The 26,468-nt window shown below is 37.9% G+C and overlaps 1 protein-coding gene across 1 annotated transcript; it reads left to right on the top strand.

The window, feature by feature from the left end:
- The first annotated feature begins 589 nt into the window (after nt 1-589).
- LOC101969570 (alpha-endosulfine) lies at nt 590-2,231 on the top strand. Its single transcript, XM_078027182.1, has 2 exons — nt 590-636; nt 1,810-2,231. Exons 1-2 carry the CDS (start codon nt 590-592, stop codon nt 2,192-2,194), a joined length of 432 nt encoding a protein of 143 aa, XP_077883308.1. The 3' UTR covers nt 2,195-2,231.
- The last annotated feature ends 24,237 nt before the right edge of the window (nt 2,232-26,468 follow it).

Below are 26,468 nucleotides of genomic sequence, written 5' to 3' on the forward strand. Positions count from 1 at the left end.
CTCCATATTTCTTATCAATGAACTTGTGGTTAGTTATTCCCAGGCAAACACACACACACACACACACACACACACACACACACATAAATTTTACACTTGGCAGAACATTCTTTTCGCCTATCTTCATAAGACAGCAACAAGGACACAGTTCAAAGAGTTCATACTTTCTCACAGAACTCCTTATTTTGCTAAGCACAGAAAAACTTAACTATTGGTGTGCGTGAGAGAGAGAGAGAGATGACTCTCTCTCTCACCAATATGATTCTATAACATGTACACTGAGATAAATAAAAAGTTATATCCTATGTATGTATGATATATCAAATTGCATAAATGTATTCTACTGTCATGTAGAAGTAATTAAAACAAATTAAAACATTTAAAAATCAGCACATGTGTGACTAAATGTTCTCTATTCATTTTCTTTTTTTTTCTTTCATTTATTTATTTTTTAAATACATGACAATAGTGGAATGTATTACACTCATTATTACCCATATACAGAACAATTTTTGTAACTCTATATATAAAGTATGTTCACACCAATTTATGCCATTATACTTCTACTCTTTTTTTTTTTTTTTTCTCGATGAGGACAAACTTCTCCAATAGAGGAGGAGTGATCTTCAGTCAAGGGTATACGAGTAGCTGAGCTCCCCTGCTAGAAACTCCAAACAAGCTCTCCATTCATTTTCTGAAGGTACTTTTAAAAGTGATTTCTATCAGTGTTTTGCATAGACTCTGGTTCAGAGTTATTTAATTTTCTACATAAAAATATCATTGTTGCTTTCAGATTTCATTTAGAGTGCATTAAGCACACACTATCTTTTCAGACTGAATCCAGCAAATAAAGCCCACACAGTATTCATGGAATATATTTGTGATCACTTAGGAAAACAAATCACAGAAACAGACTGAAGGAACCATCAGCATGGTAAAAACACCCAAATAGCAGAGAGTTTTCTACATCTATGTTGAATCCCATGCCTGCTCTTAAAGTTCCTGGGACCTGAACAGGACACCAACATATGGACAGAAAGATTCCAGAATAAGCCCCACTCTTGTGTCTCCAAGAGGAGAAAGGGAATTCCTTATGCTCTGACAAACATTGGAATGTGCACATTTTCTCTTCTCCATTCTACTTGATCCTGCACTGGGAAATTCTTCTGTGGTCCCACAAGAGGCAGTGGAACCCATGGAGCTTTCCTTTTTCATTTGAAGAGCTGATTCCCCAAGACAGTGTCACTTAATTCTACTACTTTTGTTACTGTATCTTCTTAGCACTTGGTATGGCCTTGTCCTTTGTCACAGAAATGCAGGGAAACTAAATTCCCAGTTTTGTTGCCAGAAGACCAGAAGGGAAGGCCTGAGGAGCCATGCAGAGTTGGAAGTTGTGGAAAGGAATGAGTTGGGAAAAATCCCCCTGCAACGCAGGCTCAATTCTGAGCTACTCTTGCAACAATCTGATCCCAGGGAGGGAAGAATGGAATGTCAAAACAACATTCCAGAGAAAGCTGATTTAGTCAAAATGGTCATATAGTCTGCTAAAATAAAAATATCAATTCAGGATTTTAAATATAACATATAATTACACATATCCTGTAAAAAGGCAAGAGACCACTAGGCCCAGGACAATGAAGGTATGTTGTATGGATAAAATGAGACAAGAGTATCATAATTGAGAATATATTTCAAAGACTCTACACAAAACTTTAAAAAATGATAGTAGAGATAGTGACAGGAGCCGAAGCAGCAGCGCAGGTTGTCCCCGTTTCCCCTCCCCCTTCCCTTCTCCGGTTAACTATCCAGGTCCCCTACACTCCACAGTCCCGGTCCCGTCCTGTCCCAGAAACTAGAAGAAGAGAACCCTGTGGAGGAGACCAGCAAGGAGAAGCAGGACACGCAAGAGAAAGAAAGTATTCTCCCTGAGAGAGCCGAGGAGGCAAAGCTAAAGGCCAAATATCCAAGTCTAGGACAAAAACCTGGAGGCTCTGACTTCCTCATGAAGAGACTTCAAAAAGGGCAAAAGTACTTTGACTCAGGAGACTACAACATGACCAAAGCCAAGATGAAGAATAAGCAGCTGCTGAGTGCAGGACCAGACAAGAACCTGGTGACTGGTGACCACATCCCCACCCCACAGGATCTGCCCCAGAGAAAGTCCTCACTCATTACCAGCAAGCTTGCGGGGTAACCTGGGACCCCTCTCCTCCCCTTCCTTACCCTTTGGACTCTTATATATTGTAGGCAGGCATGGAATGGGCACATAGTCACATCTTCTCAGCTTGCTAGCTAGGAAGGACTTGAGATTCTGCTGAGGGATACTGAGAAGGTAATGTAGGTTGAAGAGGGGCTCCGAGTTTGTTTCTTAGTGGCTGAGACTTCCATACCCTCACTGTAGCCCAGGTAGGTACCTAGAAATAGGAAAGACTAGGATTGGATAATGCTGCATACTTTTTCTTTTGTGAGAAACTGGAAAGATATGATTTCTCCTTAAGAATGTCTCCAGATTGGGAATAATGTGGCAGGTTTAACATCCTAAGACTAACCTGACATAGTTGGGAAAGGTGGATTGAGATATGTTTTCTGTGCTTCTAAGTGTTTTGTCCAGTTAGGCTGCTATTGTTTCATGTTTTCATTATGGGAGGTTTAGAGAACCCACAAAAAGGAAAACTGATTTGCTTGCCTAAGACTATAGTGCCCACTTAACCTCCTTTATTTAGTATCTCTTAGAGTTTGTCCTGGCTTGCAAATGATGTAAACTTTGATGAACATTTCTGATGGAAAATGGGCACCTACTCTCTCTCTTCCAGCATGTTACTTTTGAAAGTTTTGTTGAATAGTGGATCTAAGAGCACTGATTCAGGAGTCAGAGATGTTTGGATTCTAGTTCGACTCAGTGTTGGCAGACTGTTGTATAACTTGGTAACGTCATTCAGCCTCTCAGCATTTCTGTTTCCTCATCTGTAAAATAGTTAAATATGTATAGGACTGATTTGATCCTAAAATTCTTATCTGCCAGCAGAAAAACTTTGTGCTAGTTCATCATAAAACCAAAAGTGAGAAAGGCCCATGGGGAACCTCTGCTTTGAATTACTGGGAAAATACTACAGAAGGGAACTAACTATTCAGGGCTACATGAAAAGGAAGTTTGAGATTTGAGGGCTTTATTCAGGCAACAGAAACTTATAGGTATCATGGTTTTGAGGGTCAAGAAAAAAAATAAGATGCTAGCCAGCGAAGATTTTTACCTCTGTTCCACCCACTTTCCCTGCCTACTCTGGGTCTTAGCTGCTAAAAAGCTGCTCTGGCAGAGTTGGAGGGCCTGAAGAAACATGCTCAGTCAAGCCCATTTGAAAACCCATGTTTTTAGATGTAATTAGTTGCCAGGTGCATTATTAGGGAGAGAGAAAGAAGGGATAAACTGAGCTATTCCCTCCCCCAGAACTAAGTTCTACTGCAGGACTAGGGCAGCAGCTTCTTAGGAGTTCATTCACCAAGGAAGCTGGGAAAATCTGCCTTTCTAGAGCTCAGTAACCTAGCTTTTGTATGATAAGGAGAGGTAGCAGTGCTGATTCAGGAACAGGTGTAAGGTTCATGGTGACAGCAAGTTCAATCTGGTTACTAACAGCTTGGCCTGAATCTTACTGAATTCAACCTGCTAGTTATGACAAAGAGGGTCAGGCTGAGAACCAACTGTTCAAGAAATCAAGATTCTGAAATCCTTTCTTGCCCTTTCACCTCACAAATTCGAATATGTCAGACATTTGTCCTGTTGAGAATAACTGTGAACTTGCTAGTGTGTATAGGGGGGATGAGCTGGGTGTATACTACTCTCCTGACTGGCTGTGTTCTGGCTGTTATTCATATTGGATAGGAAAAGAGGCTGGTGAGGAAGGAATGGAGAGAGCAGGATCCCTGAATTCCCTGGATCCCAAACTCCTTGACGGTCACTTGTAATTGTATATAATTCTTTTTGTGTTTCTTGCTTCATTTCCTCATGCTGTCATTCTTAATCTAAAGTCCATGTGGGAAGGGGAAAATGCCAAACATCATTGTATAGTTTCCTCAACTGTCCCAGCCATGTTGTGTGTGTGTATATATATATATATATATATATATATATATATATATATATATATATATAATTTTGTACGTTTAAAAAAAATGATAGTAGAAATAATGTCAAAGTACATGGAATGGGTGGAGAGAGACAATGTTTTCTTTTTTAATTTTTGCATTAAAATTCTTAATATACCATTATATCATAATTTATCATATCTCTGATTATACATAAGGTTTGTTGACACCAAATACACATCTTCATACATGTATGAGAGAGACAATGTTATAGCAAGGAACCAGGAGATAGAGTAAACCACAAAGCAACAGCAGCAGATGTGAGGCCTACTACAGGGATTAAAAGAAGACTGACATCGAAGAACAAAAGAGTACTGATCTACAAGTCATAGCAAGTAAACTGTCCCCTCATATAAAACACAGAGAGGAAAGCTGTAATTTGTTATTATTTTAATCAAAAAGGACTTCTATTTTCAGGTCTTGCATGTAAGAAGCTTGCACATTGTCACACAGACTAATAAGCAAAAGCCACATACACCAAATTCAACATGTCCTGTGAGATAGACCAGAGATCAGTGATTACCTCACAGCTGATCCACCTATCACTTTTCAGGATGCACTCCATTCTCTGGGTGACAACTATAGAGACCTTGACAGCATTAGTTGCTCATGGAGAACCTACAGAAGAAAACTTATTGGCCTGTTTCTGTGTTCATTTAACCAGATTCCTCCTCTATTGTCCTTACCTGCAGAAGCCTCTGTTTCCACTTCTTAGCCCTCTTGCTCTGCCCACACCCTCTTCTCTCTGATCCTGCCTTTAAGATTTCCTTTATGTGCTTTTATATTCTAAGGATTCCTGGGTCCTTCCTGAGTCCATGACTCAGGCTAATATCTGAGTCTCGATGTGCATGCCTTTATCATCAAAGGCATAGCTCCTTCCCTGTGTCAGTGGCCAGAAAAGTGCCCCAAAATCTTTCCTAAATGAGATCCTCCTTTGAAGTATCCTCATCAGTCTTTGTCATTATTTCCAGTGCACTGTTTAAAATTTATCTTTTAAAAATATTTCATTGTTCTGTATGCATGCCCCAATACTTGAAGAAAGAAGACTTGGTTCATCTTGATCCATTCCATGTTCTGAACCCACACTTGGATCATCAGGAATAACTGGTGATGGATACCAGAGAAAGGAGGGAGGAGCTGAGCTTTTCGCCTGTGCAAGGATCTAACAGGACTTATTGGATTTGGTATATGTGGCCTTGCTTATTAGTCTGAGTGACAATGTGCAAGCATCTACTCCACAGACTAGGTCTCTAGTGGCCACTTTCTCCAACCCAGTCCCATAGTAGGAAACATATATCAGTGAAGGTCTGTGCCTCTCTCCTGTGTCCCAAATCAATGCCAACCTGTCTTCTGCTTCACTTTCTCCTGCTCCAGCACTTACTGGAGGGAAGTAAACCTGTCCGTTGTCTCAGACAAGTGTTAAGGAATGGAACAAGCTTTGGATGTCTTTAGGTTCTGCAAACTAGGTAGAATGTTACTGTGTCTCATCTTCTGGGAACCAAGCCTATGCTTATTCACTTGTTTAAAGAATTCTTGGCTGTATTTTTATGTATAAGTGTACTCAGTTACCCATTTTAAGAGGAATCCTAGGTAGAAATTGCTTTGGGGTCACCATTGTAATCATGAACTGTTGGCAAGCACAGAGGGAGAAAAGGTATATACACACAACATATCTTCCTTCTTAAACAAAAGGATCCTTCCTTTGGCAAAAATTCTTATTCTATTGAGAGATGCAGGGCCATCCTGGACAACTGTTCAGGTGTCTGAGGGAAGAGATAATCCTGGCTAAGAACACAGTTGCAGCTAAAATTCTGTCTGGGATACCTCACTTGACTTTGATGACAAAAGTGTAGGACTTAAAGGAAGACAGCATCTTTCAGTTTGTCCTCATTCCCTCACTAATGTCCTCAGAATTTCTCAGTGGTTGTTACTTCACCAACAGATGTGCTCATGAAGAGCAAAAGCAGAGATGTTGACTGAGTAATTCCAAGCAGGCCTGTACAAGGAATAATATGGAAATAATATGGGAATAGGAGGCACCAAGGTTGAGGATTTCCCTCAAAACTACTGTCACTGGACCAAATGGGCATCTTCATAGTGTCCTGGCCCTAATGTAAGAATGTAAAAAGAGTTGCACATTCAGGTACAATATCATATATATTATTGGCCTTAGAGAACGAACAGGAAATTTTGTTTCCTTTCACATTTCATGGTTGAACAAAAGAGGAACTGAGAGAGAACTGGATTCTCATGGCCCTGTGGCCTGAAGCTGTCTCTGTGCAGGGCTGAGGAAGAAACTTCTGAGTGAATAGGAACATGTGACTCAAGACACATTTTGTACCCACTTCCCCATGACCTTGGAGCACTGTGTAAATCGCTGCTGCTTGTATATGAGCAGCAATAATAATCAGCCTCATCCTCAGCCTGAAGGCTAGAAATAGTCAGAGAGGCTGAATTGCCAGACTGGGAGCCAGAGAAGCGATCGGGTACACTGGAGGGACGATTAGTGGCTCCATAAATCAGGATTTTGGGAGATGCTCCTGGGAGATTTCGATACCAGGAGACATTATTATAAACCTCAATATCATTGCTGGTTCCAGTGCAGGAGATGGTGACTGACTGTCCCACAGACCCAGAGGCTGATGGAGGTTGAGTCAGAGCAGATTGGGACCAGGAACCTGAAAAGATAGAAAAACACACTCTGTTTTTTCATTGTTGGTGAGACAGAGCTGGAGAAGATACATTAGCCCAGATGTCCCTGTCTCCCTTCCCTGGGGAATCACCTGTGCCCTGAGTGAGGAGAGTAAGGACAAGCAGAGCCCAGGCCATGGTGGCGATGCCCAAAGAGTCTGCCTCCTGAGCCCCAACACTGGGCCTGGCTCCACAGACCTCTCTTATCCCCTCCCATGACTCAGAGGGGGGAGGGGCTTCCATGCAAATCTGTTTCTAGCACCTTCCTCTCCTCCGCCAACACTTAGATGCCTTGAATTCTGGATACCTCTGCCTTACTGGTCAAAAAGCTTAGCTGAGGGGATTAAAATGGTTTGATTGCATTTTCTCAATCAAGATAGATTGAGCTTGTGACAGTGCTGAGGAATTAGAGCCCCTTTGGAATGTCCCTAACCTTCCAATAGTGGAGGTTCTGTGAATGTCACATAAAGATTCCCAGGACTTCTGGGTGCTGTGTCAGTATCCTGAGAACATAGTATCAGGATGGTGGATAGCTCCATTCTCTCCCCTTCTCAGGAAGAGATATGGCTGGGAGAACCACACACAATCCTCAATCTGCTCAACTTCTCCTGGCCCTTTCAGTTAGGATGTATGTCCAGATATTGCTGAGCCCTTTGCCTTGGGAAAAAATTGGGGCTGGATTTGATGATGAGACCTGTTATTATTGATAAAATAATGCGTTGTAGTTCAACATTTTTAGGATTGGCACCCTACTTCTTTAGAGATAATGAGGGGAAGCACCTGTTTGAACCACATTACTATCCATGGTAAACTATAGCACCTGCTCTTTCCACTCCAGTTTCTCACTGCCCCCTTTTGGATTCACATGGAAGGTATAAAACTCCTGAAAAGGAAGGGGAAAGGAACTGGATAATCTGCTGTGCTTCCTGTCCTCAGTCCCACCCCATCTCCCAATCTCTGGCTCCTTACTGGCCCCGAGTGCCTTCTAGTCTACCCCAGGTACCTCTTCCTTTTTTTCATTGTTTTATTGGTGCATTATAGTTGTACATAACGATGGGATTTGTTCTTATATATTTGCAAATGCACAAATATAATAATATAATTTGGTCATTATCATTCCCCAACACTTTCTACCTTCCTCCTCTCCTCCCACCTCTTGTCATTTTCCTCTACTGATCCACCTTGGCTTTCCATTACATCCCCTCAGCCCATCACCCTAACTTGTTTTCCTTATTTCCTCTCTAGCTTCTTTGTTTTAGATAAAACGTATAACATTGACCTTCTAAATTTGGTTTATTTCACTTTACAGGACAGTCTCTACTTCCATCCACTTTTCTACAATGGACATATTTTCATTTTCTATGGCTGAATAAAGTTCTATTGTGTATATATAGCACATTTGCATCATTCATGCACCTGTTGATTGACACAAAGGCTGGTTCCATAGTTTGGCTGTTGTAAATTGTGCTGCTGTAAACATGGTTATGCATGTATCACTATAACATGGTGAATTTAATTCCTTAAGATAAATACTGAGGAGTGGAATAGTGGGATCTGATGATGGTTCCATGCCTAGTCTTTTGAGGAACTACCGTACTGATTTCTATTCTAGTTGTACTTATTTACTATCCTATTAACAGAGTAAAATGTACTTTTTCTCCACATCCTCTCCAGCATTTATTATTTGTATTCTCAAAGATTGCCATTCTGATCAATGTAAGATGAAATTTCAGGGTAGTTTTGATTTTTATTTCCCTAATTAGTAATATTTTTCATACATTTGTTGACCATTTCTTTTTTTGAGAAGTATCTGTTGGTTTGATTGTCCATTTATCCATTGAGTTATCTGATTTTTTGGTGTTAAAAGTTTTTGAGTTCTTTATGTAGTCTAGATATTAATCCTCTCTCAGAATAGTAGTGAGCAAAACTTTCTCCCATTCTGTAAGTTTTCTCTTCACATTCTGATTGTTTCCCTTACTGTACAGAAGATTTTAAAGTTGATATCATCCCATTTATTAACACTTGACATTATTTCCTGAGCTTTAGGGGTACTATTAACAAACTCATTGCCTGTGACTAATAGCTGGAGTGTTGATTTTATGTTTTCTTCTAGCATTTGCATAGTTTCTGCTCTAATTCATAGATCTTTATTCATTTGAGTTGATTTGTATGCAGGGTGATTCTAGTTTCAATCTTCAACATATGGATAACCAATTTTCTCAGCATCATTTGTTAAAAAGGCTGTCTTTTCCCCAGTGACCACATAACCAGATGACTACAGATGTCTACACACCTACAGTCTGTGTTCATGTCTTCTTTCTTGTACCATTGGTCTATGTGTCTGTTTTATGCCAGTACCATGCAGTTTTTGTTACTATAACTCTGTAATATAATTTGAAGTAAAGTGTTGTGATGCCTGCCTACAGCATTGGATTTGTGGCTTACAACAGCTTTGGCTACTCTGGGTCTTCTTTCAAATGAATTTTAGAATGATTTTTTCTAGTTCTGTGAATAATGTAATTGGAATTTTGCTGGGGATTACTTTGAACCTGTATATTGCTTTTGGTAGTGTAGGTGCCTTTTCCTTTGTCCTCTGACTTCCTCCAGGATGGAATGTGTCTTCTGTCTCACCAGGTGCCCACATCCACACTCTCAGGATTCTTTGCTTGCCTCAGGACTGCCTGTCTCAAGTGAGTGTTCCTGCACCATATCTGGACTCAGGTCTTTGAAAATGTAATCACTGAAATCATTACATTTTTAATTGATGGTAAAACTGAATGAGACAAAAGTGGATCAGGAGAAGATGATCAACTTTTCAAATAAGTTCAAAGAAATAACTTGTATGACAGTGAGTGTGCTCAATGAGGTTTGGGAATGGCTCTGGGGAGACAGAATGTGAATTCCCATGTTTGGGAGAAGAAACTGGGGTCCAGATTTCTGTAAAGGACCATCCCACAGACTTCACATCTGGGTGTACTTGTCACACAGGCCACAAGACCCATTTCCCTCTAAAGTCTGTGCTTTAGGAAACCACCTCAACTCACAGATGTGCATGTTCCTAAGGTAAGTTTGCCTCTTCCTTCCTCCTTCTAGAGAAAGATGCTTAACCTATCAAGATTTTTTAAGATAGAGTTGGGTTTTTGTTACACAGTGATCAAGCCTGACTGCTCTTTGATAAATAGAAAGAAGAACGTTCCTTCATAGCCTACTATGGTGGCACATTTCTATAATTTCAGCTGCTTGGAGGCTGAGGCAGGAGGATCCTGAGTATAAAGCCACCATCAGTAACATAGCAAGGCCCTAAGCAACTCAGCAAGATCCTGTGTCTAAATAAAATGTTTTTTTAAAAAATGACTGTAATGTGTCTCAGCTATTAAGTGAGGCTGGGTTAAGTCCCTTGTACAAATAAAATATATCTTTAGACATTTTATAGAGCACAAACATTATGAACAATTACTTTAATGTCATTGTTTACACTATATCCACATGACAAACGTGTTCATTAGCATAAAGAGAGGTGATTGGTGGCCAGTTCAAAGGTGGAATGACCTGAAAGATGGCCTCTCAGCATGGGTAGAAGGAATGTGTGTTTGGAGCAAAAGATGATTTGGGAACTGAGACTAGGGATTGTGTGTGTGTTTCTGACATTATAAGCTATGCTGTTTGAGGAGTTAATTTAAATTATAGTGTCTGTTATTATAGATATTAATAAAAGAGTAGTGTGTTGTTGACCTGCTCAGAAACCTTTAGATGAACTCCTGAAACCAGCATCCTGGGTCATTGTTGCCTTAGATCATTGTGTAAAGTTTCCTGGGAACATTCCAGGTGCCCTGGCTCTTCCTGAAAGAAGTAACTTCTGATTTTTATGCCTGTTTTATTGTACCGTGTCATATTGTCACTGTGAACATATTCAGGGTACCCATGCTGAAGGAGCCACTGTTTCACTTCAAGTGGTTGTGGAAATTTTTTCACCCCATAATCCATGACATAGAAATAATAAGCATGAGTTTCTATAAAGGACCCCAAACGACCATGGCATAAAACATGATTAATAACTAATGGAGCTAAACAAATCGATCAAAATACATAGGAATAAATTCCCAGAGCATAGCATTGAAGAAAAGTCAATATGTTGTTTTCTTGTACAATAACAATGGCATAAAGGACAAAATATCCACATGAGATGCAATGGAAAATGAGTGGTCCCTAAACCTGAAGATCTGAAGACCACTTATTATCATTGCTCTGATATGCCAAGTTCCTATGGCATTCAATAGTAAAGTCCTGTGAATATTTTGATGGTTAATATTTTTCAAATTACCTCTATTATTAGTGACTTTTTATTGTCTCTTCAAAATATTTATGGAGAAAGTTGGTGAACCTATACTATGTTATATTCAGACAAGATAAATTAGATCTACTGTTCTATAGTACTTTAGGGTAAATTTTCATCAGGATTATGTACTATATTTTAAATATTTTTATCATTACATTATAGTCATTTGTAATCGTGGGGTTCAATTTGATATATTTTCTTCAATTTTAAATCCATAGTATTTCCCCTTTCCCTCATATTCTCGTTCTCCATTAAACTTTTTCTCTATTGGTGTTTATTCTATTCACTTATTACTTTTTTTAAATTGGTGCATTATAGTCATACATAAAAGTGGCATTCATTATGATATATTCATCTGTGCACATAGTGCAATTAGGTCAATTGCACTCTGCAGATGCTTCCCTTCCCCACCCCTCATATTTTCCTTTCTATTCTCTTCTTCTACTCCCCTGTTCTCTTTTATATTTTCATGAAATCCCCCTGTTTTTATTCTTTGTTTCTCTTTAGCTGGTTTTTATAAAATAAAATATTTGACTTCTGTCTTTCCCAGTCTGCCTTGTTAAAATTAGCATCCTATTCTCAAGTTCCATCAATTTACCAGCAATTAACATTATGTCATTCTTCTATATGGCTGAGTAAATCTCCTTGAGATATATATATATATATATATATATATATATATATATATATATATATCACATTTTCTTTATTCATGCATCTGTCAATGAGCACGTAAGTTGGATTCATAACTTTGCTATTGTGAATTGTCCTACTATAAACTTTGGTATGCATGTTTTACTATATTTTGTTGATCTTACTTCTTTTGGAGAAACATCAAGACATGGGATAGCTGTGTCATATTATGATTCCATTTCTTATATTTTAAGAAATCTTCATACTGTTTCTAAAGTCATTATACTAATTTGCTGTCCCACTAAAAATATGTACATGTAACTTACCCCTACATCCCCACCAACATTGATGATATGTATTCTTGATGATTCACATTCTAATTGGATCTAGATGAAATCTCAGTGTACTTTTATTTTTATTTCCCTGTTTGCTATGGATGTTGAACTATTTTCATACATTTATTGCCCATTTATACTACTTACTTTGAGAAAAATCTCTTTAGTTTGTTTGCATATCATAGTATTTTGGGGGATAATTTTTTTAAAATAGTTTATATATTTTAGATATAAAACTCCTTTCAAAAGAGTACCTAGTAAAGATTTTCACCAATTCTACAAGATTTTCTTCAAACTTTTTATTGCTTACTTTGCTATGGAATAGAAGGTGTCACACAGAGACATATCCATGTAGATACAATCATCTGATCCTTTCCAGAGTTGCCCAAAACACACATTGCAATAAAGGTGGTCTTCTTAAAAATGTTGCTAAAAAACTGTATATTCATATGTAGAAGAATAAAACTACATCCCTGTCTCTCACCCTGCACATATTTTCTTCCAACTCAAAGTGAATCAAATATCCAGGAATTAGACCAGAAACACTGTATCTGCTAGAAGTAAACATAAAGTCATCATTTAATCATATTGGTACAGAAACATACTTCTTTAATAAGACTTTTAAAGGTTAAGAAATAAAACACAAATCAGCAAGTGGGATGACTTTAAGTGTACTATGTTTTTGAAAAATGCTAGTGAAAAGGATTTTTGAATGTTTTCACCACATGGAAATGATGAGAATTCAAGAATATAATATCTAGACTGTGGAACCAAGCTAGGTTCCCTCAGTAGATGAATGGATAAAGACATGCAGTATATATACTCAATGGAATATTACGCAGCCTTAAAGAATGAAATTATGGCATTTGCCAGTAAATGGATAGCATTGGAGAACATCATGCTAAACAAAATAAGCCAATCTCAAACAACCCAAAGCCAAATATTTTCTGTAATATTCAGATACTAATTCACAATAAGGCAGGAGGTAGTAAGGAAGAATACCATTACCTTAGATTAGGCAGAGGGAAGTGATGGGAAGGAGAGGAGGGCATATGGGGATAGTAAAAATAGTAGAATGAAACAGACATTATTATTGTATGTGTATATGTGAATACATGACCAATATGATTCTACAGCATGTACACTCAGAGAAATGAAAAATTATATTCCATCTATGTATGATATATCAAAGTGCATAAATGGATTCTACTGTCATGTACAACCAATTAAAACAAAACAAAAAAAGATATATAAAGCTTTAAGTTGAAAAATCAAGATTGAAATAAACTGTTATTGCTAAAAAAAAGAATATAGATGTGCTTCTCCTGATTTGAAGATTTATTGATACATACACAACATAGACAGGTTTTGAAATCTTGCATGAGTTTGGTATCAAATATGTATCATTTTTATGTCTCAACTGAAACAATGCAGAAGAAGTTATAGGAAATCTGTTATATGTATATAACTTTATTTGAATGCATATTGTATAATTATTTGAAAAAATCACAGAAAATTTGCTCTTCCAATTATTTCTCTACATACATAAGACACAAATGCTAGGATACCTTTACAGTGTCATATTAGAAGGGTCACATTCTTTAAACCTGTTGCTACTGCTATTCTTTGTAATGCTCTCTATTTAAAATAGTAAGTACATCATCATGAGGAACCTGTCATCTTTATTAAGAGCAGAATCACTAGAGGGGACATTGAGAAATGCCTAGCATTTCTTCACATGCAGATATTGGGTAAAGTATTCATATTAATGCAACTAGAATCAGAGAGCAAGTGTCAACTCAGATGCCTGAAAAGACAGGACAGTTTCCTCTCCACCTCCTGCTTGTTGTCACCAAAATAATAAACACTATGAGCAAGTACAGCCTCAGATCAAGTTCACAGATACAGACCTGGACACTCAGAACATTATTTCAAGTCTTCCAACCCAGAGGCCCCTTCCCACTGCTGCTATGACTTTGTTGTTTAGGGGTAAAGTTTGTGTCTGTTCAAGCCTCAATGACTAAAGTTTTAAGGTGTAGATTATTCATGGGGATAGACGTTGGTAATGGGAAAAAATACTGGAAAAATAATTAAAAAGCACATGAAGAGAAAACTTGGGTTCTCAGGTATGATGATCATCCTCACTGATTTGCCCAGGAAAGATATTGCTGCCAGGCCTTGGAGCATTCAGTGTGAAAATGGAATTTCTGGAAACCTGGAAGAATTAATTGGTCATTGGGCTAGATATTCTGTGTACTGAATCTGATTTCATTTGGATATAAAAGAAAGTTTTGTATTATTAAATAACTATTGAATTTGTAAATGAGAATATGTAGATCTGTACTGGGAAGATTTGGGTACCAGGAGACAAGATTATATCCCCCAAATTCACTGATGCTTCTACCACAAGAGATGATGACTGTCTGTCCAGAAGACTCAGGCTGAGGGAGGTTCAGTCAGAATAGACTGGGCCCAGGGTCCAGAAATAGTTTGGGCATACGTGTATGTGTGTGTGTGTGTGTGTGTGTGTGTGTGTGTGTGTGTTGGTGTGTGTGTGTGTGTGTGTTGGGGGGTGTGTGTGTGTGTGTGTGTGTATTTCCATCCAGAGTCTGCCCTTCTCATCTTGCTCTGTCCAATCTTAAGCAATGATCATTTCCTTCAGAGCCTCTGAAACTTAGTCACAGAAGTGAGAACCATGAAGTCAACTACCTCTTTAAGGTATCTAAGGAAAATGCAGGCAAGCTAGGAAGGATAAAATTTAAGCATGGGTGATTTCTATCCAAACAAGCGCCATTTAAGCATTAACCATAAAATTATATTTTTTGCAAATGTAGACTCTGTTACTACCCATGTACACTTACTTGAATCAGGTTAATGAACATATCCATTATTTCAGCTTATTTGCTTTCTTAAAGCAGCATTGTTAATTAATAATTCACATATCAACAATTTATCCACTTAACATGGATGCTACAATGACTATTACTATGCTCACAGTTGTGCAGATATCACCACAATCAATTTTAGAGCATTTTCTTCATGCAAGAAGGAAACTCAATCCCAATTGCTTCCTTGCCTCTACTCTATGGATCATTCTCCAATTTACCCATAGTTATTTTTAAAATTAATTCCTTTAGATGTACACAATGGTGAGAGTCCCCATGGTATAATTATATAAGTAAATAGGAATGTTAAGTCAGAGTCACTCCAGTGTCTGATCCTTATCTCATCCCTCCTTCCTGTCCTTCATTTCCCTTTGTCTACTCCACTGAAATTTCATTGTTTTCAATTCCCCCACTTTATTGTGTATTAGCTTCTATCTGTCAGAGAAAAATTCAACATTTGGCTTTTGGGGACTAGCTTATTTCACTTAGCATGATAGTCTCCAATTCCATGCATTTACTGGCAAACGACATAAAGTCATTCTTATTTATGACTGAGTAGTACTCCGTTGTGTATATGTACCACATTTTCTTTACCCATTTATCTATTGAAAGGCACCCAGGTTGGATCTATACCTTAGCTATTGTGAATTGTGCTGCTATAAACACTGATGTGGCTATGTCATTATATTATGCTGATTTTAAATTCTTTGGATGTACATACCCAGGGGTAAGATAAAATGGGCCTACCATATTTTTAGAGGAATCTACATACTGCTTTACAGAGTAGTTGTAGCAATTTTCAGTCCCACAAGCAATGTGTGAGTGTACTTTTTTTCTCCACATCCTCACAATATTTATTATTAATTTTATTCTTGAGAACTACTATTCTGATTGAAGTGAGATGAAACCTCATTATAATTTTAATTAGAGTTTCTGTAATTGTAAAGAGTGGTAGGACACTTGTGAGAAGAAAATGTGAGAGGAACACTCCAAAATGTTGGCTCAGGAACTCACTATCTTAACAAGATTTCTGAATCACAAGAATTAAAAGCAAAGATTAATAAATGAGATGGCATCAATTTACAAAAAAAAATTCTTCAAAACAAAGGAAAAATTAAGAGCATGAAGAGGGAGTCTACAGAATGGGTAAATATCTTTGCCACCTGCTCCTCAGATAGGAAATTAATTTCCATTAAATTAAAAAAACTCTAAATTCTTAACATGAAAAAACAAATAATGCAATCAATAAATTGGCAAAAGAATGTTTCTAAAAAATGAATACAAATGACCAATAAATATATGAAAGATGTTCAATAAATACATGAAGAAATATATAAAAATCTGGCATGGATTCAGCACAGCTAATCTCACCATCTTATGCATTCATAACACTAATGTTTTTTAGAAAAAGTATAATCCAGTAGCAGAAATATTAGTGGAGTACAGAGAAGGGAACAGGGCTTGGGAGAATGCAAGGGAGAGGGGAAATAATGGAGGAAATAATAAAAACAAATTTTATTTGCATGCTTTTATAGTCATGCCAAAATGAATTCTATTCTGATGTATAACTAAAAAGAGCCAGTAAAAATTTTTATTTTTATTGAAATACATCCATGTCCATTCATTTAAGATTTGTCAGTGACTGCTTTCATGTCTCACCTGTAGAAATCAGGTGTTGTAACTGACACTATATAGCTTGCAAACTCCAAAACATTTACTACATGGTTGTCAGTGTACAAAATAAAGTGTTTCCCCACTGCCACCCCATCCATGATGATGAATAATACTAATAATATTTCATCATGATGTGGCCTCCTGCCTCAGCCTCCCAAGTCACTGAGATTACAAGCATTCACTATGACATCCAGATAAATGATACATTTTACCAGAGCCATGTGTGCTTTTCCCATTCACCTGCAGTGGAACCATCTTGTCTCTGAGACCCACAGCTGGTCTGTGCGGGTCAACATATCTCTTTCTACATACACCATCTCACTGTGGTCACAATAATTTGTGCTTTCTCCAGTGAAAGCTCCCAGGACAGAAGATCTGAGAATGGCTTCTTGTATCACACTTTAATAAATGGAGAAAAGAGATTGTCAGTGTTTCATATATGGACCAGGCTCTGTTTACAATCTCTGGAGCTTGCAAATAGGTCTATGCAGGGCCTGAAATAAAATAACAGTAATTCAGATTTAAAATGCAACTAATTCCCCAGAAATTTTTTGAAGCTATGGAGAATGGGATAGTTTTCCTAAATTCTCTTTGAATTGATTCATCATTGGTAAGTGGGAATGAAATTGACTTATGAGAGCTATTTTTATATCCTGCTACTTTGCTGAATTCATTTATGAATTCTAGAAGTTCTCTGGTGGAGATTTTGAGACTTCTAAATATAGGATCATCATCAGCTAATAGGGATAGTTTGAGCCCCTCTTTTCCTAGTTGTATCCCTTTAATTTCTTCCTTTTGCGTAATCACTTTGCATGCAATCTTAAGAAGATTTTTTTCACACTATTTGCCAAAATATTTAGGGTTTCGTTGTTTGAAGCTTTTTGAGCTGTCTCCCACAAAATAATGAATAATTGTTTCATCTCATACTACCACCAAGAAGAAGCACAAAGTTTACAGGACCACTCTGATTTCAGGAAGGAGGATACTTCAGATTTGGGGATTTTGCTCCAATTTGTGTAAGAGAAAGTGAAAATTCCAAATAGATTAAAGCATTCCAATGTGAAGATGTACTAGGACAAAAAGTGGTGCCAATGGCCCAGCTGTATGAACAATTTTATCCCCTAGATCTGTAACAGTAAGAAATTGGTAATAGGGAAAAAAGCTGGTGTTTAGATCAAGACCCTTAGGAGAATCCCAGTTGTAGACCATGAGGTTTGAGCAACAGTCTTTATTACCAGCTGTAGAGAATTAGATACCATTTTTAAACAGCTCCTGATACAAACCCAGGACTTGACAGGCACAGACAACATCAGGAATCACTTGAACTTGAGGCCAGAACTGTGAGCTCCACCAGTCATGAGGTCAGGCAAGCCAAGATTAGTAAGATTAGTCTCATGGGCAGTTTGTTGATGCCTCATGTCTCTGCCTTTCCAGTACAAGAAACTCCCCCTGGATTCACACTTATAGATTTTGGGTGGAGAAGTGGCTTCAGGTCCCAGGTGATTTTAAAGAGCCTGACACCTGAGATATCCAGTCCAGCAAACTCCAATAATAATACATCCATTAATGAGGGTTTCTTATGCATTCAAGTCTGCTAATCCCATTAAAGTTAAAAAGAGATGCATAATTATTTTAATAGTAAATATCACAAACTACATCAAAATAGTACCAATTACACAAGAAATTGATAAAAAGTTATTTATGTTGTATTTTACATTCTTTTTCTCATGTTATTTCTTTAAAATATAATATTATTATACATTACATCACATGTCAATTTGGACACAAATGTTTCCTCAGAAATATTTGATCTTTTTTTTTTCATTTTATCACTTACATTTGTTAAGATAGGTTTAAGTAACCAACTTGAGTGAAGCATGCTTGATAATATTATAACCACTGAATTCTTACATAAATAATATTTATCTTTTGGGATTTGCAGCCACATATATTAAGCTGGTTCATGTTTCCTAGAATTATTTTGACTTTGAAGAACAGAAATGTTAGTTTAAAATGTACACTGTTTGACCAAGTGACTTAAAAATTCCATAATAGGAATAATGTACTATCACAATATTTATAAAGCTGAATAATGTGATTTTGGGGGTGTATGAATCAAATCAATGTTTTGGGTGAAAAAGTTATAAACTCTTGCTATTATTCAAATTTATGTTCAAAAAATGCAATATTGATTTTTAGGGACTGTATTTATCATCACTTTTTTACTGTAAAAAACACTTCTTATCAAACTCAGTGTGCATTTGCAACATCATTGAACTATTTTGGTACTATGTGATATCATGATCACCAAAAAGTGAGTGACCTGTAAAGGAAATGATCCTAGTGATCAGATGAATCTTGCCTCATTCTGTGTCTGTCAGTTAACTTCTTTCTCTAGACACACATTTGTTTTGCCTAAAATATTCATATTCAATATGCCCATGATGGCATTGATGGAGATTATTCATGGGATCATTAAAATGGATTTCCAGTCATGAAGGTGACCAGGCTATATAGTCTCTGCTCCATTTCAAAACATCAAAACCAACATCTGAGTTCCTAATATGAGATTATTCCCTCTGGGAAACACCTTGAGGTACCTGAGGGCAGATTAGACCTTTCATCATAGCAGATCAGCCTTAGTTCTTACTGAAATAGGCATTTATTTATGAGAGAACTTGTTTTCCTTTTCTGCAATGCTTCTGCTAAACTGTTATCCATGAACTTAGGGAACATAAAAACCACTATAATGGTATTAAACATGGGCTTCTGAGTACAACATTTATGTAACAGCCAATAAAGGACAATAATGGGGACGTGCTCCTGCCATTATTACTCTTATGATTGTCCCCTACATCCTCAAATACCAAGCTTGATAGAAAGGTTCAATGTTACTGAGAACTCAGTGATAAAGCCAGTTGAGTGACTATGTGCAAGTCCAATAAAAAAATACTATTTTTTGTGTAGCTAGGTTTCTGGAACAGGAGAGAGGGCATGGAATTGGGAGTTACACCACTCCCTATCCTTAGTCACCAACTAGCACAATGTTTGCCTCCCATATTGGAGAATTCACATTATGCTTATCTAGTGCAGAGGTTTTATTTACAAAAGGAGACTGCTTCCACAGGAGACACAAGAATGACTTAATTAACCTGGTCTAAAGCCCTTCGGACTACTCTGAAAGGAAATCATTAGACCAATTTGGGGCTATTGGGTCATGGTTGGTCCTGATAATCAGGGAACTAGGTTGTCACTGCAGACTTGAAATAAGAAGGTCTCTGCATGGGATGCAGATGACAACTTCCTTACTCTTTAATTAAAGTCAGAAAACTAGCACAACCCAACTCAGAAGGACTTTTGATGGACCAATAGTGTCTGGAATGAAGATTTGCACCAATACACTTGGCAAGACTATTAAAAAACACTACCTAAGGAATTTTTTGGTGGTAAAGAGAATATGAAGTGTGGAGTGAAGAATGTAACAATAATGACCACAGGAATTAGAATTATATGGAAAAACATTTTTTTTGTATTTTACTGTGATTGTATTTGAATATTTTTTCCTTCCCTGTCTGACCCAAGTGACATCCAATGTAAGATGTGTTAAATATAATTCACTTTATATCCCAGTATTTATGTGACAATACCAAATATTAAGAAACAATGAACATACTTGACGATGAAAAGTATATTATTGGAGTAAAAAGATTGGCATTTTCTGTTTTAGTTCTTTGATGGGTAATTTGCTATCTTAAGGGTAGCAAGGTTATCATAATTGTCCTTATTTTGAGATGATGAGATCATGGAAATTGGAATGAGTTTCTGGTTCACATAGGTGGAATGTGGTAGTTTTATTTGTTCTAACTTTGATAGGCTTACATATATTTCTCAGAATTACTCAAATGTATATTTCTGTTTGGGATAGTAGCAAGAATAACTTTTGTTGTACAAGGTATGCTGGTTAGAAATGAAGGACTTTGATTCTGTAACTCATACCTGTAGTTGGATATCTGTTGGGTCACTATGTAGACAAGAAGGCTCTGATCATCCACGTTTCCCTGGATTTACCTCCAATATGGGTCTGATGCTTCAAATCTTTTATAATCCAGAATACATAAGATGTCATTTTTACATTTTACAAAAATGAAAGGAAAATTTGATATTCATGCATTAGAGCATTTACAGTGGGAATTTAGAAGGAGACAGCAGTTTTTTTAATACAGAATGGCTTTCATGCTCCGTTTTTTAGTTAGTTATTTTGTTGCTGTGACCAAAAACCCAATAAGAACTATTTAGGTCACAGTCTGTAGATAGCCAGCTCCATTGATCCGGGCCCAAGGGGAGGCAGAATATCATTGAGGAAAGACATAGAGGAGGAGATCATCTTAATTCATGGCAATTGGGAAGCAGAGAGAGCACTACTCACAAGGGACAAAACATAAAACATAAAGACATGCCCCCAGTGATGAACTCATCCAGTCATGACCAACCTGCCTATTGTTAACACCCATATCAGTGGATTAAGCCATTGATTAGTTTACACCTGGTAACCTAATCATTTCTGTTCTGAACATTCTTGCATTTTTATACACATGAACTTTTTTGGAAGACCACATATCCAAACCATTAAAGTCCCTGTATGTTGTCATTGGAAACACCTGAACTTCATTGATCAGATGTCCTGGTGCAGACTCTGAGGTGGAGAATGATGCTCAGGCTGCCTTGAAGTCAGAGATGGAGGCAGTACTGTGCTGAAAGAGACAGTGACCCTTAGGTGAAAGATGACCATTCAGCATCCCAACAGATTGTTTTGGATGACCTGCAGGACACCCTAAAATGGGGCAGGACTCTGAGGTCATGGCCTCAAACAACCATTAAACTGAACCTGTCAGAGAAAGATGTGAACCTGGAGAAGCAGTTTCCTGTAACCAACATCCCTTTTAGTGAGGGCATCTCCGTGAGCTGTGAGAAATCCAAGGTTCTGTGTGTGGTTGGGTGAGCTCTGAAGAGGAAATCAAGCTCAATCCCTCTCTGTACACTGTACTGGTCTTCTGTGTTCAGCATGAAGGTTGCCATGGGAACCTAAGTTTACAGGGTCTGAGAAGTAATGAGCAACTCAAGGGCTAGAAATCAAGAACATTAGGGTCCAGGCACCATAATATGGAAATCCAGAAACCATGACATGGATGGGTGGCTCTTTCTATCTTTGTCTCCATTTTTTTTTCTTTCTCACTGTCTGGTTAAGAAAACACCATGACAATCTGTCTTGATGATCATAAAATCATCCCTGACCTTTCTCCTTTGTTGAGCCTCACTTTAGGGCTGGGAAGAAGCAGTATAGGGGCCTCATATCTGGATGAGCTGAACCAGTTCTGCTCAAGGCTCTGTTTGCAGTCCTACTGAATCTGGAGAAAAGAGTGACACTTACAGGGAAGAGGTTTGTGTCTCACTTCCCTATCTTCCTGTGTCACTGTGGGAAGTTCATTATCATCTTCACCATATGAAGAAAAACAGTAATAGACAGCCTCATCGTCAGTCTGAGTTCTGCTGATGGTCAAAGTGGCTGTTGTCCCTGAGCTGGACCCAGAAAATCTCTCCGGGATCCCTGAGGGTCACTTATTATCATCATATATTACCAGCACAGGGCTCTGTCCTGGGTGCTGCTGCTGGAACCAGTCTGTATAATATTTTGACAGTTCATCTCCAGAGCAGGTGATTGTGGCTGTCTGTCCTGGGGTTACTGAGACTGAGGCTGGCTGAGTCAGCTCATTCGAGGCAGAACCTGCAAGAGAAGGGAGAGATGAAGGACCCCTACCCAGGGTACACATTAAATCTATGTCCAAATGAGCTTAGATTTGGGGGGAAGGTTCAGCTCCTGATTCTGTGGTACCCCCATAGGTAGAGTCTGGGACAGGGCAGAAAAGATCACCTGTGTAGAGCAAGAGGAGTGGGAAGAGTAGAGGTGTGCTGTTCATGGTGGAGACACGCCAAAACTCTGTGCTGATATGCACAACACAGCTGGGTTCTCCAGGACCTCTCTTATTTCTTTCAAGATGTTTGGGTAAATGCATGTCTGATGATCATGCAAATTATCCATTCTCTGTAACCACCAATTATGGGAAGTCACTGAAATCAGCTGTGGGTACAGAAGAAGAGACTTCAAAGATGGAGGTTAAGCATTCAACTTTCTCCAAGATGCTTTGAGCAAAACATCAGCTTTGATTTCTATGACATCTGATTAATGTCATTTTCCAGGAATTGACCCCTTGACTGCTGTTTCATTTTTCTGGGCTGTTTCTTCTCTGGCTGTATTTTAGCAGGACTGTGAAGATTTCAGGAGCCTGGCCATGGGCTGAGCTGGGCCCAGTTGTGGTCAACAATGGACCCTCATCTTCCTCACATTGTTTCCAAGATGTACTTTGTTTTCATCTTTGGTATTTCGTTAATATTTTTTTTCTGGTTGTTGGGATGCTTTAAAATATGTCGCACATTATACCTTATTCACTTAAGTAACCACATTCTTTTATGTGTTTCCTACATTTTCTGGCCTCAAAACACTGTTTAACATCCCTCATTCCACAATATACAAGCAATAGTCAAGAGTATGCTATTTTTTAATCATCCATGTTTTATGTAATAGGTTTAAAAGTGTTGGAATTCAAACTTGATGGAGAAACCAGCATTAGGCCCCATATTCTCTATGAAGTTCATCAGTGTCACAGTTTTGAACATGGCTGAACTCTGTAGGGTGGGTTGTCAAGGATCTCTCAAGCAACAGGATCCTATCACTGAACAGAGGTTAATTCAAGGTTCAGGAATGTGATGTGAAGCAGATGGTGGGCAGTGTTATTCTGAGAGTCTCCTCAAGGAGCCTGTGCATACTCCATCCAGGGACAAGGGACCAAATGCCTTCTTCTCTCATCCAAGACTGCACCTGAGCAGCCTGGGGCAAGATATGCCTGGAGGTTTCAAAGTGTCTAGTATGGAGCAGTACCCCTGTGATGACTTCTGGACAGTGATAAATGGTGCCCTGAGATTAGGAGGAGGCCCATGTATTCATGCTAAGAAAATGACATAGACCCTGGTAAATTCATCTTCTCATGCTGTGCTCCATGCTGCAGCACCTGGACTGGAGCTTGGTTTCTCCAGTGAGTTTTACCCAGAAAAGGCTGCCATGCTGACAGATATGACTAGGCTCCTCCATGGGTATTTCCCAACTGAGGTCCTCTTTGTGCCTAGGCTCTTGACAATGTCCTGCAGTGATCCTATGATAGCCTGATCCTAAGAATGGGCTCACTGCAGGCCAGGTCATAGTTTGGACTCTTCTGATGTCTAAATTTGAGAATGAAATTGGATCCCCCTTGGCTCCCAGAGCTGGCTTCACTCTTGGACTAAGCCTGTTCAGCAGCCTGTTTGCTGTCTAGATAGTTACTGCTCTGCTGGCCCCTGCTGGTTGAGTATACGCAGAGCAAGAGCCTCTCACTCCTTGGTGAGCTCAAAGCCTTTGTCACCAAAGAGCCTGTGTCCAGCCTCACTTCTATGACGATTGTACCCACACCAACATGCCCTGTAATTCTCAAATTGGTGGCATTCTCAGTGGATGGGGAGTCATTTCAGTTCCAGATCTTGTGACAGGTGTTTTGTTTTTATTAGAAGATGGTCAAATTATCTGTGGTCTTTCTCCAAAAATACAACAGAGAAAATGTGTTAAACCATAAGGGGACCCAGGCTTCTTATGTATTGAGTAACCAAGTCTCATAGTTTTCATTTAATGTTATTAATGATAATGAAATTATCCTATCAATGTGATGTTGGTTTTCTACATGTAACTTATCTTTTATGTGTTCTTCATTGCTCCACTACTGGTTTCCATTGTGTTTGGTTGATTATTCCCCAGTATACCATTTTGGTTACCTCTTCATGTCCTTTTGCATATATTTTCATAGTGGCTACTATGTGAATGACACATACTGACTTATCTAATTAACAAGTTTGAATTGAAACTTAATTAGTTTCATCAGCATATGATTATCATCAAGGGCTCAGTCAGGTGCAAAACTCTTGACACTAATAAATTTCACAGAGAATATCAGCATATGTCACCTTTCCACATACCCTTAGCTATTCCTTCTCCTTGTTTATGATGTTAATGTAACATTTCATGGGTGTGCATTTTGTTTCCATTTGTATTATCAATTCAAAATGTGACTTTTTTCATATTATAATTCATGCAATAAAATAATACAAAATAAAATTACAATACTATAACATGTTTTAGGATTTATGTTTACCTATGTAGTTAGCTTTACTAGAGATCTTGAATTCTTCAGGTTATTCAGCTACCATCTCTTGTCCTTGTCTAGTCTTAGAACTGCCCTTAGGATGTCATCTTGGGCAAGACTACCAGAACTGTGACTCACCCATTTTTATTAGTCATTTTTCATCACTCTGACCAAATACTGATACAATTTTGAGGAGGACATATTTCTTTTGAATCACAGTATTTTAGGTCTCTATGATTTGCTGACTCAGTTGCAGAAAACTCACGATAGAAGGGCTTCATGGAGGGAAGTTGGACAGCTCATGGAATCAGGGAATGAGAAAGAGAGACAGGAATAGAAGATAAAGAGGAAGAAGAAGAAGAAGAAGAAGAAGAAGAAGAAGAAGAAGAAGAAGAAGAGGAGGAGGAGGAGGAGGAGGAGGAGGAGGAGGAGGAGGAGGAGGAGGAGGAGGAGGAGGAGGAGGAGGAGGAGGGGGGGGAGAAGAGAAGGATGAGGATAAGGATTAGAAGGAGGAGGAGGAAGAAGAGGAGGAGAATGGTGCATTAGCCAGGGAGAAGATAAATCCTTCTAAAGCAGCCCCACATTGATTTAATTTCCCCATGTAGGTTTCTCCTCCCAGTAATCCAGTCCATTCAACCACCATGGATTAATCCATTGAGAATTTCAGAGCTCTCATGATCTAATAATTCCATAAATACCCCACCTCTCTAACTCTAGATAGGGCAAAGGGGAGAGAGAGAAAAGGAGGGGATATGGGAGTAGGAAAGGCAGTGGAATGAGACGGACATCATTACCCTAAGTAAATGTATGAGGACACAAATGGTGTGATTATTCTTTGTATTCAACCAGAGATATGAAAACGTATGCTCTATATAAGTAATATAAATTGTAATGCATTCTGCTGTCATGTATAACAAATCTAAATAAAATATTAAAAAGATAATTAACATATTCTACTAGTAAGTAATTTGTATTTCTTTGAATACGTATATTCATACTTTTGTCCATTTTAATATTTTCTATAAAGCTGATCTTTTCCATAAACATAATAAAAATTTGAAGCTATATATATATGAAAATTTTATTAAAAATGTTGGTGTGAACATACTTTATATACAAACAGAGATATGAAAAATTGTGTTCTATATAAGTAATAAGAATTGTAATGTATTCTGCTGTCATGTATTTAAAAAATAAAAGCGATTAAAAAATAAAAAAAATATTAGATTTTAAAGATCTATAATTTTTAAGATTTTTGTATTTAATATTTAAATGTATATGTTATATTTGTAGTCATCTTCTCTTGTTATATAACAAAAAGCATGCAAATTATGAACTTTATTATAAAGAAGTATGATAATTAAACAATAAAAATAATAAACATGCACTTAAAAAAACCTCACCTCTGAACGTTGCTGCATTGGGGAGCTTGCTTTAAACACTTGTACATTTTTGGAAACATGGAAGATCCAAACCATAATAACATTTTAAT

This window comes from Ictidomys tridecemlineatus, chromosome 2, assembly GCF_052094955.1.
Source record: "Ictidomys tridecemlineatus isolate mIctTri1 chromosome 2, mIctTri1.hap1, whole genome shotgun sequence".
NCBI lineage: Eukaryota > Metazoa > Chordata > Mammalia > Rodentia > Sciuridae > Ictidomys > Ictidomys tridecemlineatus.